The following is a 16,131-nucleotide window of genomic DNA, read 5'->3' on the forward strand; positions in this document are numbered from 1 at the left end:
TGTAGGGGGGGGGGGGGGGTAATTACTAAAAAAGAAGGAACAAATTTCTTCTGTGAAATCCATGGAGGGCGAAAAGGGGGTTGTTAACTTTTCTTTAACTAGCCTTAGGGCGCAATTTATAATTGATGCTTAATCTTTCAGCATTTTCTCTTCGAGGAAGCAATAGTAAAAGTTTTTGCGGATTATGCAATTTTTGTTTTCGTGGATTTTCAAAATTTTACAAAATCTAAAAATTTGAGACAACCCTCAAATATTGACACACCTTTCAATGTTTTATGAGTGATAAGCATCTAGCTGAATATTAAAAATCTCACAGTGATCTAGATGTATTAGTTCAATAATCGACTTTTGAACATGATTGAGTCAATTAATTTTTTGATGTTTCGTAACTGTAGGTATCCACGCAAATAAGCTTTGTTTTATATGCTTTTAATAAAAACAACGAGACTAAGTTTATTACGATACTGCTCGTTCAGCTCCAAATAGTTTTGCGCAATTCTGAATCTAACGAAGACGACATTGTCTGCTTATTCTAATTCTAATTTTTACTATTTTGCTATAGAATTTATTGGTTTTTAACTAAACAGTTTCGGGGTTCTTTAAACAACTCATTAATTGAACCACCTATAGGACGCTAAGTATTACCCGGAGCAACTTGTTTTAATCAGGATTGCCCTGAGACACATTGAGGAAGAAAACAGTGTTACTTCGCTCTAATCAACCAGGGTGCAATAGAATACAGGATACAAGTCTTTATAAATAAAGACTAAAGACGACATTTTTAGCTAAATCACGTACAATAAAATGACCATGACAATTAAGGGAGTTGTGTATTACTTCACGAAAAGTTTTAATCAGAGAAAAATTTCCAAATATTCTTAATTCTGAGCTTTTAAAATTGTAAACGTTTCTTTATATCTTTAAAAGAACTAAATACATATGATTGCAAATTTCAGTTGAATAAAAAAATAAGATATAAAAGCTATATCTATCTATCTATCTATTTGAGCCTATAATTCTATTACAAATTATTGCGTTTTGTCGTATGCAGAGGGAAAATAGTATAAATAGTTTCCTTAGACAATTAAATCAAGATAGATTACTTATAAAATACTGTTCATTTGACGTACCAGAGTAATTTTTACAGTATGCATACAGACTGTAGACGACTTTAAAGAAGAGTCCCCCCCCCCCATATTTCAATAATAATTTTAATTAAGAGTTGAATGTCAGATTTACCCCCCCCATATTTCAATAATAATTTTAATTAAGAGTTGAATGTCAGATTTAAGAGTTGCATGTCAGATTTAAGAGTTGCGTGTCAGATTTAAGAGTTGCATGTCAGATTTAAGAGTTGCATGTCAGATTTAAGAGTTGAATATCAGATTTAAGAGTTGCATGTCAGAAAGAGTTGCATGTCAGATTTAATAGTTGCATGTCAGATTTAAGTTTTGCATGTCAGATTTAAGAGTGGAATGTCAGATTTAAGAGTTCCATGTCCGATTTAAGAGTTGCATGTCAGATTTAAGAGTTGAATGTCAGATTTAAGAGTTGCATGTCAGATTTAAGACTTGCATGTCAGATTTTTAAGAGTTGAATGTCAGATTTAAGAGTTATATGTCAGATTTAAGAGTTGCATGTCAGATTTAAGAGTAGCATGTCAGAATTAAGTTTTGCATATCAGATTTAAGAGTTGCAGGTCAGAGTTAAGAGTTGCTTGTCAGATTTAGAGTTGAATGTCAGATTTAAGAGTTTCATGTCAGATTTAAGATTTGCATGTCAGATTTAAGTTTTGCATGTCAGATTTAAGAGTTGCATGTCAGAGTTAAGAGTTGCATGTCAGATTTAAGAGTTGAATGTCAGATTTAAGAGTTGCATGTCAGATTTAAGAGTTGAATATCAGATTTAAGAGTTGCATGTCAGATTTAAGAGTTGAATATCAGATTTAAGAGTTGAATGTTCGATAAACAACAGAAACCCTGACGCCTTTATCTAAGATATCGTCGTTTTTTCATAAATTGTTCCTTACAGTAGAGAATTTTCAGATTGAAAAACAAGGATATCCTTGTTGTTTTGCTATAAGGAAAGTTAAACGTTTACCAGTGTAATTCGGGCAAGTACTCTTTAAGTGGAGGGTCACTTGAAATTAGATCCACAGTCCCTTTAAGTAAGGAGCCATTTTCTTTCTCCCCATTTTCCCACTCTTAATTTAATAAGAGCCATTTTTTCACTCTTAATTCAATAAGAGCCATTTTTTCACTCTTAATTTAATAAGAGCCATTTTTTCACTCTTAATTTAATAAGAGCCATTTTTTCACTCTAAATTTAATAAGAGCCATTTTCTCACTCCTAATTTGATAGCAGCCATTTTCTCACTACTAATTTAATAAGAGCCATTTTCCCACTCCTAATTTAATAAGAGCCATTTTCTCACTACTAATTTAATAAGAGCCATTTTCTCACTCCTAATTTAATAAGAGCCCTTTTCTCACTTCTAATTTAATAAGAGCCATTATTTCACTCCTAATTTAATAAGAGCCATTTTTTCACTCTTAATTGAATAAAATCCATTTTTTCACTCTAAATTTAATTAGAGCCATTTTCTCACTCCTAATTTAATAAGAGCCCTTTCCTCACTTCTAATTTAATAAGAGCCATTTTTTCACTTCTAATTTAATAAGAGCCATTTTCCCACTCCTAATTTAATAAGAGCCATTTTCTCACTACTAATTTAATAGGAGCCATTTTCTCACTCCTAATTTAATAAGAGCCATTTTCTCACTCCTAATTTAATAAGAGCCATTTTCTCACTCCTAATTTAATAAGAGCCATTTTCTCACTCTTAATTTAATAAGAGCCATTTTCTGACTCCTAATTTAATAGCAGCCATTTTCTCACTCCTAATTTAATAATAGCATCTACCTTTGTTCCATGAATTCAATTCTTCTCATTTTCCTCGCTGCGTTGTTTTTATCTATTTTTTTAAAGCCCATCATTCATGTGGCCTTTCTTAACACATCGACCCCCCCCCCTCTCCCTTTTATGGGTTGAGCTAGTTTCATTTTATGTCCCGGTTTGAAAAGATGCAGACATATATTACTCGTGCACAGATCTGCGCAATATTTTAGTTGTAAATCTGACAATGGGATGATTCATATCTATGCTATCAAACTCATTTAAAACATGCATATAATCAATCTTGCACAATAATGAAACTTTATCTAGGTTCAACAGTGTGTCCCAATTACTGTAAACTGCTAAGAAAACTAACAGTGTGTTCCAATTACTGTGAACTGCAAAGGAAACCAACAGTGTGTCCCAGTCATATTAAACTGCATAAGAAATTAACATTGTGTCCCAATTACTGTAAACTGCTCAGGAAAACCAACAGTATGTCCCAACAAAAGTACACTGAACCGGAAAACCAGCAGTGTGTCCCAATTACTGTTAACAGCACAGGAAAACCATCACTGTCTCCCAATTAATGTAAATTGTGTCCCAATCACTATGAACTGCACAGGAAAACTAACAGCGTGCCCCAATCAATGTAAACTGCACAGAAAAACTCACAGAGTGTCACATTTGCTGCAATCCCCACAGAAAATCCAACAGTGAGTTCCAATAAAATTGTTTGTCCCAATCAAAGAACACTGCACCGGAAAACTAACAGTGTGTCCCAACTACTGCAAACTGCACAGGAAAACCAACAGTGTGTCCCAACTACTGTAAACTCCACAGGAAAACCAACAGTGTGTTCCAATCACTGTAAACCGCACATGAAAACCAACAATGTGTCCCAATTACTGTCGACTGCACAGGAAAACCAACACTGTGTCCCAATTACTGTAAACTACACATGAAAACCAACAATTTGTCCCAATTACTGTAAACTGCACAGGAAAACCAACAGTGTGTTCTAATCACTGTAGACTGCACAGGAAAACCAACAGTGTGTCCCAAACACTGTAAACTGCACCGGAAACCCAACAGTGTGTCCCAACCACTGTTAACTCCTTATTTTTAATCAGACAACATATTTCTAAATGTCGTATTTATTTACATGTTTTAATTGAACAACAGTCAGCACTGAGGCCGTTCCTTCTATCACCTACATTGGTCGACAACTTGACGTCTCCTATTACTGATAGGAAGCAAACTTTGGGTCACTGTGTTACAATATGAATGTTTTTAGAATTATAAAAAAATATCAATTGTGAAATAATAAAATAGAAATTGATTCTGAAAGCTGCCAATATAATAAGTTTTTTTAAAATATATTATAATAATGTTGGAGCACCTCACGTGTATTAGAAACCCTTAAGACGTTTTACGGTCTTTTATATTATATTTTATAAAGAAAAATATAAAGAGATATTTAGTTATATGATGTACTTTCAAGAGACCCTCCAAGCAAAGATGGCAATGCCAATCCACAACAGCACACTTGAAACCTTTATCTGGTCAAAATTGTAGAAAATGATTTTTCTTTCATTCTGGTTTAAAAGTGTTTAACTTGCATAATTTCTATCTATTTTCCTGCTGTAGAAATGCGCAAATTACTTTTGTAGATTAAACGCAAATAAAAATAACCAGTTCTACAAAATATAAACTTATCTAATAAATACTGGAACTGACAAAGCTTTGATGGGAACTGTTTTTTAATCGGACATTGTCATCTTTGCATGGAGGGTCACTAGAAATTACGCTTACAATCCCTTTAATAGAAAAACCCTTACCTTGAGAAAGCAGTTGGTCCGTAGTGCATGATACTGGTGTAATCATAACTCTGGTTAAACAAATCTCCTCTGTATCTTCACAAATAAGTTTAATATTAAAAAAGATTCTAAAACTAAAATCAAATTTAATTGAAATGATGGGTCTATCCTAGAAAACGATTTTTATGGGGGGGGTCCAAAAATCGCTCTCTAGGAAATTACCTAAATTATGTGAAGTGCAGGTTGGCGATTATTATGCAATGAAGCCGACTTTTCTATTTAAGTTTTGATTTAATTCTAACAAACTTTTTTCAATTTACAAGTTTACCAGAAAACAAGAGAAGCTGACAGCTGACAGCTCCTCTTTGTTTCCATGTTTATGTGCATCCATGTTGTTTAAAAGCTTGGTAGAAATCTATGTAGAAATTGAAAGTCGTCTTCACTGTGTTGATATGTAAGACGAACAATGTACATAAAAACTTTTATCTACAACTAAAGTAAAAATTGTGTCTCATTAAAAATTCACAAAATGGATAAATTAAGATTTTTTCTGGCAATTTCTATATGTATACATTTGTTTACTTCAAAGTTGTGTCAACCTAATTTGCCAACTAATTTATTTCTTACTTCTTTCTTATTTCTTCTTCTTTCTTACTAATTGTTCTTAAAGGGAGTGGCCGGCTATGTAAGGTAGTTGAACTGAGTATGCCTAGTGTTGTCGAAAACTTCTTTAGGATTCATTTGAGACATATTTCACTTTTTAAAGATCTGTAAATCCTGAGTTTGAGCGCAAATTCGACGCTCAAAACTCCTGATTTGGGGGTGGATACGCTTTCAGAATTAGTTTTTTTTTAATTATTAAATAACGACAACGAAAAAGAAAGTAAAAATTATAGAGTAATCTAATTAGATGGCTAGGAACATATTTCATTAAAGAAATTTGTCAATAAATCAATGCTAAAATCGATTATTTCGTTTTCATTATTTTTATTGAATTTCTAATTTTCTTTGAATTTATTCGCAGATTTCTTGAAATTCTTTAAATGTCGTCTTTTCAATAGTAATTATAGAAAATCTGCGAACATCTTGGTGAATAACGAGAAACTAGAATAATGAGATAATAGAAACTAATAATTGAACAAGATTACTTATTTTCGATGATAAGATTAATTTTTATTTTCTCAAAATGTTCCTAAACATGGCGTCTGTAGTTTATTGTAGAATATTTTTACACATTATGTCGTCGTTAATTAATAATTTTAAAAAAACTAATTCTGAAAGCTTATCCACCCCCAAATCAGGAGTTTTGAACGTCGAATTTGCGCTCAAACTCAGGATTTATAGATCTTTAAAAAAGTGAAATATGTCTCAAATGAATCCTAAAGAAGTTTTCCACAACACTGCGTCCTCAGTTCAACAACCTTACATAGCCGGTCACTCCCTTTAAAAGTGCTGTTGTACTATCAAGAATGAAAAAATTTCAACTTAAATGGAAAAGGTGATTTTAAAAAGATTACAAACTGATAAGGTTTAAATACACAAATGATATATGAATATTGTATACTGTATATGTATGTAGATTAAAGATACTACAGTATTTAACGAGTGGTAAATTCGGAATCCGGATGAAAGGGTACCTATATTGAGATCCGGATTTAAGGAGTAGTAAATACGGATTTCAGCTGAAAGGGTACGGGTATTAAGATCCGGATTTAAGGAGTAGTAAACATGGAATCTGGATGACAGAGTACGTATTAAGACCTGGAATTAAGGAGTAGTAAATTCGGAATCCGGATAAAAGGGTACCTATATTGAGATTCGGATTTAAGGAGTAGTAAATATACGGATTCCAGCTGAAAGGGTACCTATATTGAGATCCGGATTTAAGGAGTAGTAAATACGGAATCCGGGTGAAAGGGTACGTATTTTGAGAATCGGATTTAAGGAGTAGTAAATACGGAATCCGGATGACAGGGTACGTATATTGAGATCCGGTAATAAAAAGTTATATTTAAATCAGGGGTAATTAATATTATCAATTCCACAGTCCACACTCCTCTATGTGTTTATTAGTGGTTTTGTATAATAACACAACATTTAGAAAAGTAGATTTTTTCGTAAGTTGTATATAATCGATTTTTTTAAATATAAGCGATTCTTTTGTTTCTAAATTCAGAATAATGAATATCTAGCAGTACCTTGCAAACTGATCCTCTCTGCCTGTTAATATATTCTTCCAGTAGATTTTTACAAATCTATCCCTGTCCATTCTAGAATACAAATGCAAGTAGAAAACTTGCAATAAATTTGGACAAGTAGGCTCAATTTCAAATCAGAACATGAAAAAGTGTCACAGGAAAATTTGGAAGTCAAAAGAAAAATTATTTGAATGAAAATTTTGCATATAGAGGAGAAAAAGTGGCATAAGTAACAAATATTTGTAATACGAAAAAGGGGATGGCTAGAAATGGTATACAAAAATTATAAAAAGAGCTAAAATTTTTTTAAAGTTAGTTTTTTAAAAACGGTCGTTTTCAAACCGATCGTTTTTATAGACGAAAGTTTTTCAAATTGATCGTTTTTTATTAAGCTAATCGTTTTGTTGACGATCGTTAACGACGTCCCTTTGTTAACGATTGTTAGCGACTACCCTTCGTTAACCTTCGTTACCAATAATCCTTCGTTAAAAATAATTAATGAAGAGAGGAGAGAAGAGAAAAACCGCCCTTAAAGGCATCGGTACTTATCATTGAGCAGTTTTAGCTCCCCCACAACTTTTTACCTTCATGTAAGACGACATTTGATAAAGTTGCATGTACTTTTTTTCAGAAACTATCGCTTTTTCAAAAACGACAGTTTTTTTTTATAAATTTCATCGTTTCTTTAACGATTGTTAACGACAACCCTTCATTAACGATCGTTAACGACGACCCTTCGTTAAGAATCGTTAACATATTTAAACAGGGATATACTAGCACCTCTAGTCTAGTGTGAGAAATGTTTTTAAATATCTACATCTATCTGCTTCTGCTAGTACTCAAGTACATCTATTCTCTATCTACTTGTATCTATACAAGGATATACTAGCACCTAATCTACATCTATCTAATTCTGCTAGTATTCAAGTACACCTATTCTCTCTCTACTATACTTGTATCTATATAAGGATACACTAGCACCTAATCTACATCTATCTGATTCTGCTAGTATTCAAGTACACCTATTCTCTATCTACTATACTTGTACCTAGACAAGGATATACTAGGACCTAATCTACATCTATCTGATTCTGCTAGTATTCAAGTACACCCATTCTCTATCTACTATACTTGTATCTATACAAGGATATACTAGCACCTCTAGTCTAGTATTCAAGTACACCTATTCTCTATCTACTATACTTGTATCTATACAAGGATATACTAGCACCTAATCTACATCTATCTGATTCTGCTAGTATTCAAGTACACCTATTCTCTATCTACTATACAAGGATGTACTATTACAACTCTATTATATTTACCTTGATTGTTCATGCCATAGTCCGAGAGCATGAAGAAGTTCATGTACAACAATACCCTGGTGAACACAACCAGAGCCTAGAGACAAAACCTGTACACCGCCTCGTGAACCTGCAGTACACATACATGTACATTGTACGTGCACGCTTTTTTTGCACTATTTATTTATTTATCAGACCCTAAGTCCATGAACTTAGGCCTACAGTTTTTTTTAAGTGACATATTATATATATCTACATCACAATCCCCCCCAAACAAATTTCTCTGGGATGTTTGAATATTCAAAGAAAGAACGGAGACCACAGTTAATCCACTGTTTTCTCATTACCAGAGGCGCAACTAGGGGGGGCGGCCGGGCGCGCGCCCTCCCCTAGCACCTGAGAGGGGGGGGCGTGCCCCCCCCTGCAGAATGAAAAGAAAGAAAGAATGGCGAAAATCAGTATCACAGGAATAAGAAAACCAATAGAGTTATTGTAGAAATTTTATTATACTATAGTTAGTTTTAAAAAGAATATTTTTATCTTTCTCAATTCTCAAGGATAAAGGCTATTGTAAACATTTAACGTAAAAAAAAGTTCTGAATTGTATTTTATTTGTGTTGAGTTTATAGAGTACTCGTAGATATCAAACTTTGAATTCTTATGGTAAAATATTCCAAGTTTGAAATATCAAATGTTTACACCACTCGGTGCAAAGATTTAGGGATTAGAATATTTGAGTTTGTGGCAAAAACTCAGTTCCAAATCTAGAGAAAATTCTGAACCTGGCAAATTTCTAACTGATTATCATATTTGATAACTAACAAGATTTATCTTCTTTGACAGAAGTTCTGTAAAATCGAAAATGAATTTAGATTATGAATGTTGGTTAGATCAATCATTAATTCAATAACTTCAAGAGAAAAGGTAACATTATCTGTCCTTTTTCAATGTAGATGATTGAAATTATTATTTACCTATGTATTTTTATGTTTTTTTTTCCAGAAACTATAAATGATTATTTCTTGCAATTTAATCTGTAATTAAACCAGGTACTTAAAAAATACTCTTTTGCGATTCGCACACATATTCAATGAATTGACTCATATCATTCATTTTACAGCTGTTGGAAGTATAAATTTTGTAAAAACACAAGAACAAAAAATCGATTTGAATTGAACACAGCCAAATCTGCATGCAACAACTTAAAATTTCCTTTTTTTCGACTTCAAACCCTTAAAAAAGCATTTTTTTTGAAAAATTTTCGAAAAAGGGGCGGAAACCCCCATTCACCCCCCCCCCCAAACCCTAACAAAATAATATATTGCCCCCCCTAGCCAAAGTCCTAGTTGCGCCTCTGCTCATTACCTCTAAATATCATATGTATAAATAATAAATTTCTACAAGTTCTATTATACTATGTATTGTAGACTGTAGAACAATTATATTTTCTACAGGTTATCCAATGTAACACTCAAAGGATGATTTATAACAAGGTTATAATGCAAGGAAAGTGTATTGCAGTTGTGTATACTCTGCGTACATATTTAAACCAGTTCTCTATGGGCGGAATTCGTAAACAAGATAGATCAGAATAAATCAGTGTTCATCTAGTATCCGAGGAGGATTAAAGCATTTAATTTTGATAATTTTGATAATTCACATAACAGTTCCATATGACCAGAATATTTCATAGATTATTTTTGTGAAAATGGATTCCATGTCAGGCTGTGGAATACGTCTTGTGTTTACTTTTCCGTCCAAAGACAGTACACTGCAGTACAAAAAATGCGTACTCCTATGAAATAACTTTCCTCGCATTATTACCTTGATCTATAATGTCTGTTTTCCTTGTAAACTTGTTTCTTTTATTGCCAAATTATTACATAAGTTATCTATAAAAGATTAAACTGTAGAACAATCTTAAATCTAGTTTATGTAGTTTATTGGGACACCCTGTAGAACAATCTTAAATCTAGTTTATGTAGTTTATATATTCTATAAAGCTAACTTTAGTACAGGACTAACTCAACTATATGTATTCTATATCTTTAATAAAATATGTGTTTTTATCTTTTCTTTGTTTTTGTATCTCTACAATTTACATAATACATATTAAAGGATTTGTTCATATGAACTCGTTTAAAGGGATATTAGCTCGTATTAAAGAGGTTAAAGGGATTGTTCATAAAAACTTGCTTTCATGATTGTTCATAAAAACATGTTTAAAGGGGTTATTTATATTTGGTTCATATAAACTTGTTTAGATGGACTTTAAACAATTCTTAAACACGTGTTAATGCAATTTTTTGGACCAGCTTTGTTTTTATTTTAATAATTCCTATAGTGTATAATGTATATCTACCGAAGTGTCTGCTTTACCATATGTCCAATTTCGTAGTCGTGCTACCATAGTTAGAACCATAGTCACACCAAGGTAATAATGCAAGGAAAGTTAATTGCTTTTGCGTATTCTCTGCGTACATATTTAAACCAGTTCTCTCTGGGCGGGGTTCCTTTAGTATACGTGGTGGATAAAACCATTTAATTTTGATAATTTTGATAATTCACATAATAGTTTCCAATAACCAAAATATGTCATTGATTTTTTTTATGTGAAAATGGATCCCATGTCAGGCCGTAACATCCGTCTTGTGTTTACCTATTCCCTGGTGTTTACTTTACAGTCCAGAGACAGTACACTGCAGTGCAAAAAATGCGTACACTTTTGAAATAACTATCTTTACATTATAATTCTTTGAGTCACACTATGGTTACGCTATGGTTATAGAAAATCAAAATTAATATTAAAAGAAAACCAAATTATGAAATAGGCTGGTTTCATAATTGACCAATGATCATTTCACATAGACTCTATGCCTTTCACTTTACAAACGATGATTTTCCGTTATAACTATAAATCAAATGATGTTTTTTATTCACCTAATTCATTATACAGTTTATTCAACAGCTTTAAAAAATTCGAAGTTGAAATGGATAGTCATGTATTAATGTATTCTACTGCATATAATTTGCGAACATTTACATGATTTGTACACTTTGAACTCCCTTTCAGGCTGAAAGGGACTGAAAAATTCATACCGAGGGATTTTCTAAATTCCACTCTAATATATATTCTATTCTCTTTGGCTCTACCAGAGTAGTGAAGATAGAAAGATACGACCTATGGTAGCACGATTAAGACATTGGGCTCTAGATGGCAGCAGAGTATATCAAAATAAAACACACAATAAAACATTGAATTCAAAGGAACTGATCTGATATTCTGGTCTCTAAAATCTTTGCATCAAAATATCGGAGATCTTCGATATTAAAAACTAAGAATTCTGTTTGATCAAATAATCTAATTTTAAAATATCAACGGTTTTACCCAATTTTAGGTTTAAGAAATAGGGATAAGAAAATGTTAGTTGCAGCCCGATGTCCTGAACCGTTGATATTTCAAACTATGATATCTGCAAAATCAAAAGGGCAAATTTGAAAATCTTAAGTTTACAGGCTACAAACGGTTAAACTATTACTTTGTGGTGAGTAATCGCTTCCTTTACTTCACATATATTTCCTATACCTATAGAACTATAGCAGCCTGCTCCAGGGAGTATATGGATATAGTTCTCCTCGGATATCCTAGGTCGGATACTTAAACAGGTTTTCTGCTCCACCTCATTCAAACCCCTGAACAATTTTTCAATTTTAACTTTAAACTGTGAACTTTTTACTTTCACGGAATGGCGTTTAAATTTAGATGCAAAACTTGTCAATCAATGAATCAATATTTGATTTTTTATAGGATGAATATATAGATAGATGAAAGGATGAATAGGGAAATAGATTTATTAATAATTAGATAATTAGATGAATAAATGAATAAATGAATAAATGAATAAATGAATAAACGAAGAAATGAATAAATGAAAGGATGAATAAATAAATAAATGAATAAATGAATAAATGAATAAATGAATAAATGAATAAATGAATAAATGAATAAATGAATAAATGAATAAATGAATAAAGGAATAAATGAATAAATGAATAAATTAATAAATGAATAAATGAATAAATGAATAAATGAATACTAACCGTACAATAACCCCTCTCTCCCAAAAAGAATATCTCGATGATATAACATAAGGAACAACTGAATTTTCCCATCGTTTAACTGAAATACACAAATAAAAATAAAAATAAAATTTTTGACGCTTTTTAGACCTCACACTAAAGGTTCAAAACTAAATTTTTTCTTTCAAAGTTTTGGAATTGAATTATTGGGAAAAATATGCAATAAATGATAAACACTTCAAAAATAGTAACAACAACAAAATACTAGTTTTTGTAGCTTTTCTCAAAAGAGTTCATGATATACAGAACAGAAAGAATGGGACATAATCATTGTCGATCTGGAACATTTTATCATTTTGAAGGAAGACACTTTTAAAAAGTTTTTGAAAAACTTCCCAGCACCTAAACATGGAGTTAAGTGTTTAAAAATTTTAAAAAATAAGCTTAAAACAATGAAAAAGATATTTTTAAAAGTTAAAATAAAATATTATCAAGAAAAACATGATAATCTCTTAACAAGTTAAAATTGATTGATTTAAATCAAAATTATCATTATTGATTTCTGTTTTTGTTTTACTGATAATTTTTCCTTATAAATGTAAATTAAAGGAATTTTTTTTTACTTAAAAGAATATTTAAAAATTTACCTAAAAGTGCATTTTTTGAGACATTGTTTCCTTCCACCTCCAACCTTACCCCTGCTATATCTCCCTAGACAAAATGTAAAAATAATGTTTTAAAAAAAAATATAAATTTCAATTTTTCAAGTCATAAATCAGCATATTACAGAAGAACAGTCGCCCTTTGTTATCTTTAAATTAGAACTGTAGATTATTCTAGGTTTGAAATATAAAAGGTTTGCACCATCAGGTTACAAATATATAGTGATAAGAACATTTGACTTTGTGACAAAAACAAAGTTATGATTGTTAAAAATTACACCAAAAAAGGTTAAACAAAGACGACTCCTTAATTAATTGTTGAGTTTCATGTCAAAATCTGCAGATAAAAGAGAGAGATTTTTGAAACCTATCTTAATCTCTTTCTTTGCAGTGATTCACCTACTTACAAAAGGATGATAATTCCCATATTTTTAAAATGAGAATCCAAAGTTAGCCTTCCGTTTCAAATAAAGATGTCCCTGCCAGACAGAATTATAGATAATTATTGTAAAAACAATTGTTAATTTATCGAAAAGAACATTAATTATACCCTTTTAATAATTATCAACATTTTTTAAAGTACTCCTTTAAAAATGAAGCTCAAAACAAGCTTTCGAAATCGCAGCGCTTCAAAGTCGGCCCGGTCTTATCATTGTTGTGATCGAGTTCGGTTTTTACCTCGAGAAGATTATTATCCTGATCTAGGTTTGATTTAAGGAATAGATAATCATGGTTTCGAGGCCAGATATTCACCTCCCAATCTTCCAACGGATATCCTAATTATTCAAATATTAGTTTAAATCTCAAAAAATTAAAATTTCTATCTAATCTAACCAGTAGTATCTAGTATCTAACCTGTAGTATCTAGTATCTAACCTGTAGTATCTAGTATCTAACTTGTAGTATCTTGTATCTAACCAATAGTATGATAGTATCTATATCTAACCTGTAGTATCTAGTATCTAACCTGTAGTATCTAGTATCTAACTAGTAGTATCTAGTATCTAACCTGTAGTATCTATTATCTAACCAGTAGTATATAGTATCTAACCTGTAGTATCTAATATCTAACCTGTAGTATCTAATATCTAACCTGTAGTATCTAATATCTAACCAGTAGTATCTAGTATCTAACTTGCAGTATTAGTATCTAACATGAGTATTTAGTGTATAACCTGTAGTATCTAGTATCTTGCATGTTGTATCTAGTACCTAACCAGTAGTCTCTAGTATCTAACTAGTAGTATCTAGTATCTAACCAGTAGTATCTAGTATCTAACCTGTAGTATATAGTATCTAACCTGTAGTATCTATTATCTAACCTGCAGGATCTAGTATCTAACCAGTATTATCTAGTATATAACCTGTAGTATCAAGTATATAACCTGTAGTATCTAGTACCTAACCAGTAGTCTCTAGTATCTAACCAGTAGTATCTAGTATCTAACCAGTAGTATCTAGTATCTAACCTGTAGTATATAGTATCTAACCAGTAGTCTCTAGTATCTAACCAGTAGTATCTAGTATCTAACCAGCAGTATCTAGTATCTAACCTGTAGTATATAGTATCTAACCTGTAGTCTCTAGTATCTAACCTGTAGTATATAGTATCTAACCAGTAGTATCTAGTATCTAACCAGTAGTATCTAGTATCTTATCTGTAGTATCTATTATCTAACCAGTGGTATCTAGTATCTAACTTGTAGTATCTTGTATCTAACCAATAGTATGATAGTATCTAGTATCTAACCAGTAGTATCTAGTTTATAACCTGTAGTATCAATAACCAGTAGTTTCTAGTTTCTAACTTGTAGTATCTAGTTTCTAACCTGTAATATCTAGTGTCTCTAACCAGGAGTATTTAATATCTAACCTGTAGTATCTAGTATATAACCTGTAGTATCTAGTTTAGCTAAATCTTCCATCCAGTCCGTATTTTCCTCCACAGCAAACATTATCTTCTCTTCAGGAAGATTTGGAAGATGAGGGAAAAAATCTTCTTTTTCATCGGAGTCTACATTGTTAATTCCTTGCCGGAAACTCTGATTTTATAATCCCTATATCTTTGAAACCTGATGGTTTACCCCTTCAAACTTTGATCTAATATAATTCATAGTTTGAAATATCACAGGTCTACGACATTGGGTTTAAAAGATATAAGGATTAGACAATTTGAGTTCATGGCAAAGACTCAATTTATTTAATTTAATTAAGTGAGAAGTTTTTGAACTACTTTGACTAAGATAAAATCACGTTTCTTGAACTGGAACCGGAGCATTGGAGAAGTAGTTCAACTCATGACTTATCGCGATTCATTAGATTTGATCCCAGGATTACAAAATCTTGCCTGTTACATTTTACATTTTAAAATCTTAGAAATTAAATAATTTACCTTTTTCAATTATAATTTGTGATTCTACAGGATTACAAAGGGATTCTCTGAAAAAAGGTTTTTTACCGTTCAGTTATATGTATCTGTATCTGTATCTGTATCTGTATCTGTATCTGTATCTGTATCTGTATCTGTATCTGTATCTGTATCTGTATCTGTATCTGTATCTGAAGCTGTACTTGTACCTGTACCTGTACCTGTACTTGTGTCTGTATCTGTATCTGTATCTGTATCTGTATCTGTATCTGTATCTGTATCTATATCTGTATCTGTGTCTGTATCTGTATCTGAACCTGTATCTGTATCTGTATCTGTACCTGTACCTGTACCTTTACCTGTACCTGTACCTGTATCTGTATCTGTATCTGTATCTGTATCTGTACCTGTACCTGTACCTGTACCTGTACCTGTACCTGTAACTGTACCTGTACCTGTACCTGTACCTGTACCTGTACCTGTACCTGTACCTGTACAGAAAAAGAAGGAAAGTAAAGAGTAATAAAGTCCTCGCTCCAACTAGAGAAAGCATTGCTTAAAAACTAGAAATCTGAAAAGCAAATTTTGAGAATATGTTTGAATAGCAATTTGAAAAAAGCTGAGCGCTGAAGCCAACCTCCACTTCTAACTTTATGGAGTGAATGATCTACAGATTTTGGCAATGGATTTATGATAATAATTTAGTGTGTGAATTATTATTGTCATAAATTTAAATTAAAATCTTAAAATGGGCAATTATAAACTTCGACTATACACACACATTGAATCAGAAAGCTCCCGAAA

General features: G+C 31.8%; 1 protein-coding gene across 1 annotated transcript in view; it reads right to left on the minus strand.

The window, feature by feature from the left end:
* LOC111698237 (zinc metalloproteinase nas-4) overlaps positions 1-15,900 on the minus strand; it is a 22,975-nt gene extending 7,075 nt beyond the window's left edge. Inside the window, exons 1-10 of the mRNA XM_023468521.1 lie at positions 15,819-15,900; positions 15,352-15,398; positions 14,854-14,973; positions 13,638-13,735; positions 12,945-13,008; positions 12,319-12,397; positions 11,804-11,910; positions 8,239-8,347; positions 6,914-6,985; positions 4,737-4,811 (exon numbers count right to left, since the gene is read on the minus strand). Of these exons, the coding sequence (XP_023324289.1) occupies positions 4,737-4,811; positions 6,914-6,985; positions 8,239-8,347; positions 11,804-11,910; positions 12,319-12,397; positions 12,945-13,008; positions 13,638-13,735; positions 14,854-14,973; positions 15,352-15,398; positions 15,819-15,880 (833 nt within the window). The 5' untranslated portion in view covers positions 15,881-15,900. The remainder of the gene's footprint in view (positions 1-4,736; positions 4,812-6,913; positions 6,986-8,238; positions 8,348-11,803; positions 11,911-12,318; positions 12,398-12,944; positions 13,009-13,637; positions 13,736-14,853; positions 14,974-15,351; positions 15,399-15,818) is intronic.
* Between the last annotated feature and the right edge of the window lie 231 nt (positions 15,901-16,131).

Source organism: Eurytemora carolleeae, unplaced genomic scaffold (genome assembly GCF_000591075.1).
Source record: "Eurytemora carolleeae unplaced genomic scaffold, Eaff_2.0 scaffold248, whole genome shotgun sequence".
NCBI classification, from domain to species: Eukaryota; Metazoa; Arthropoda; class Copepoda; order Calanoida; family Temoridae; genus Eurytemora; species Eurytemora carolleeae.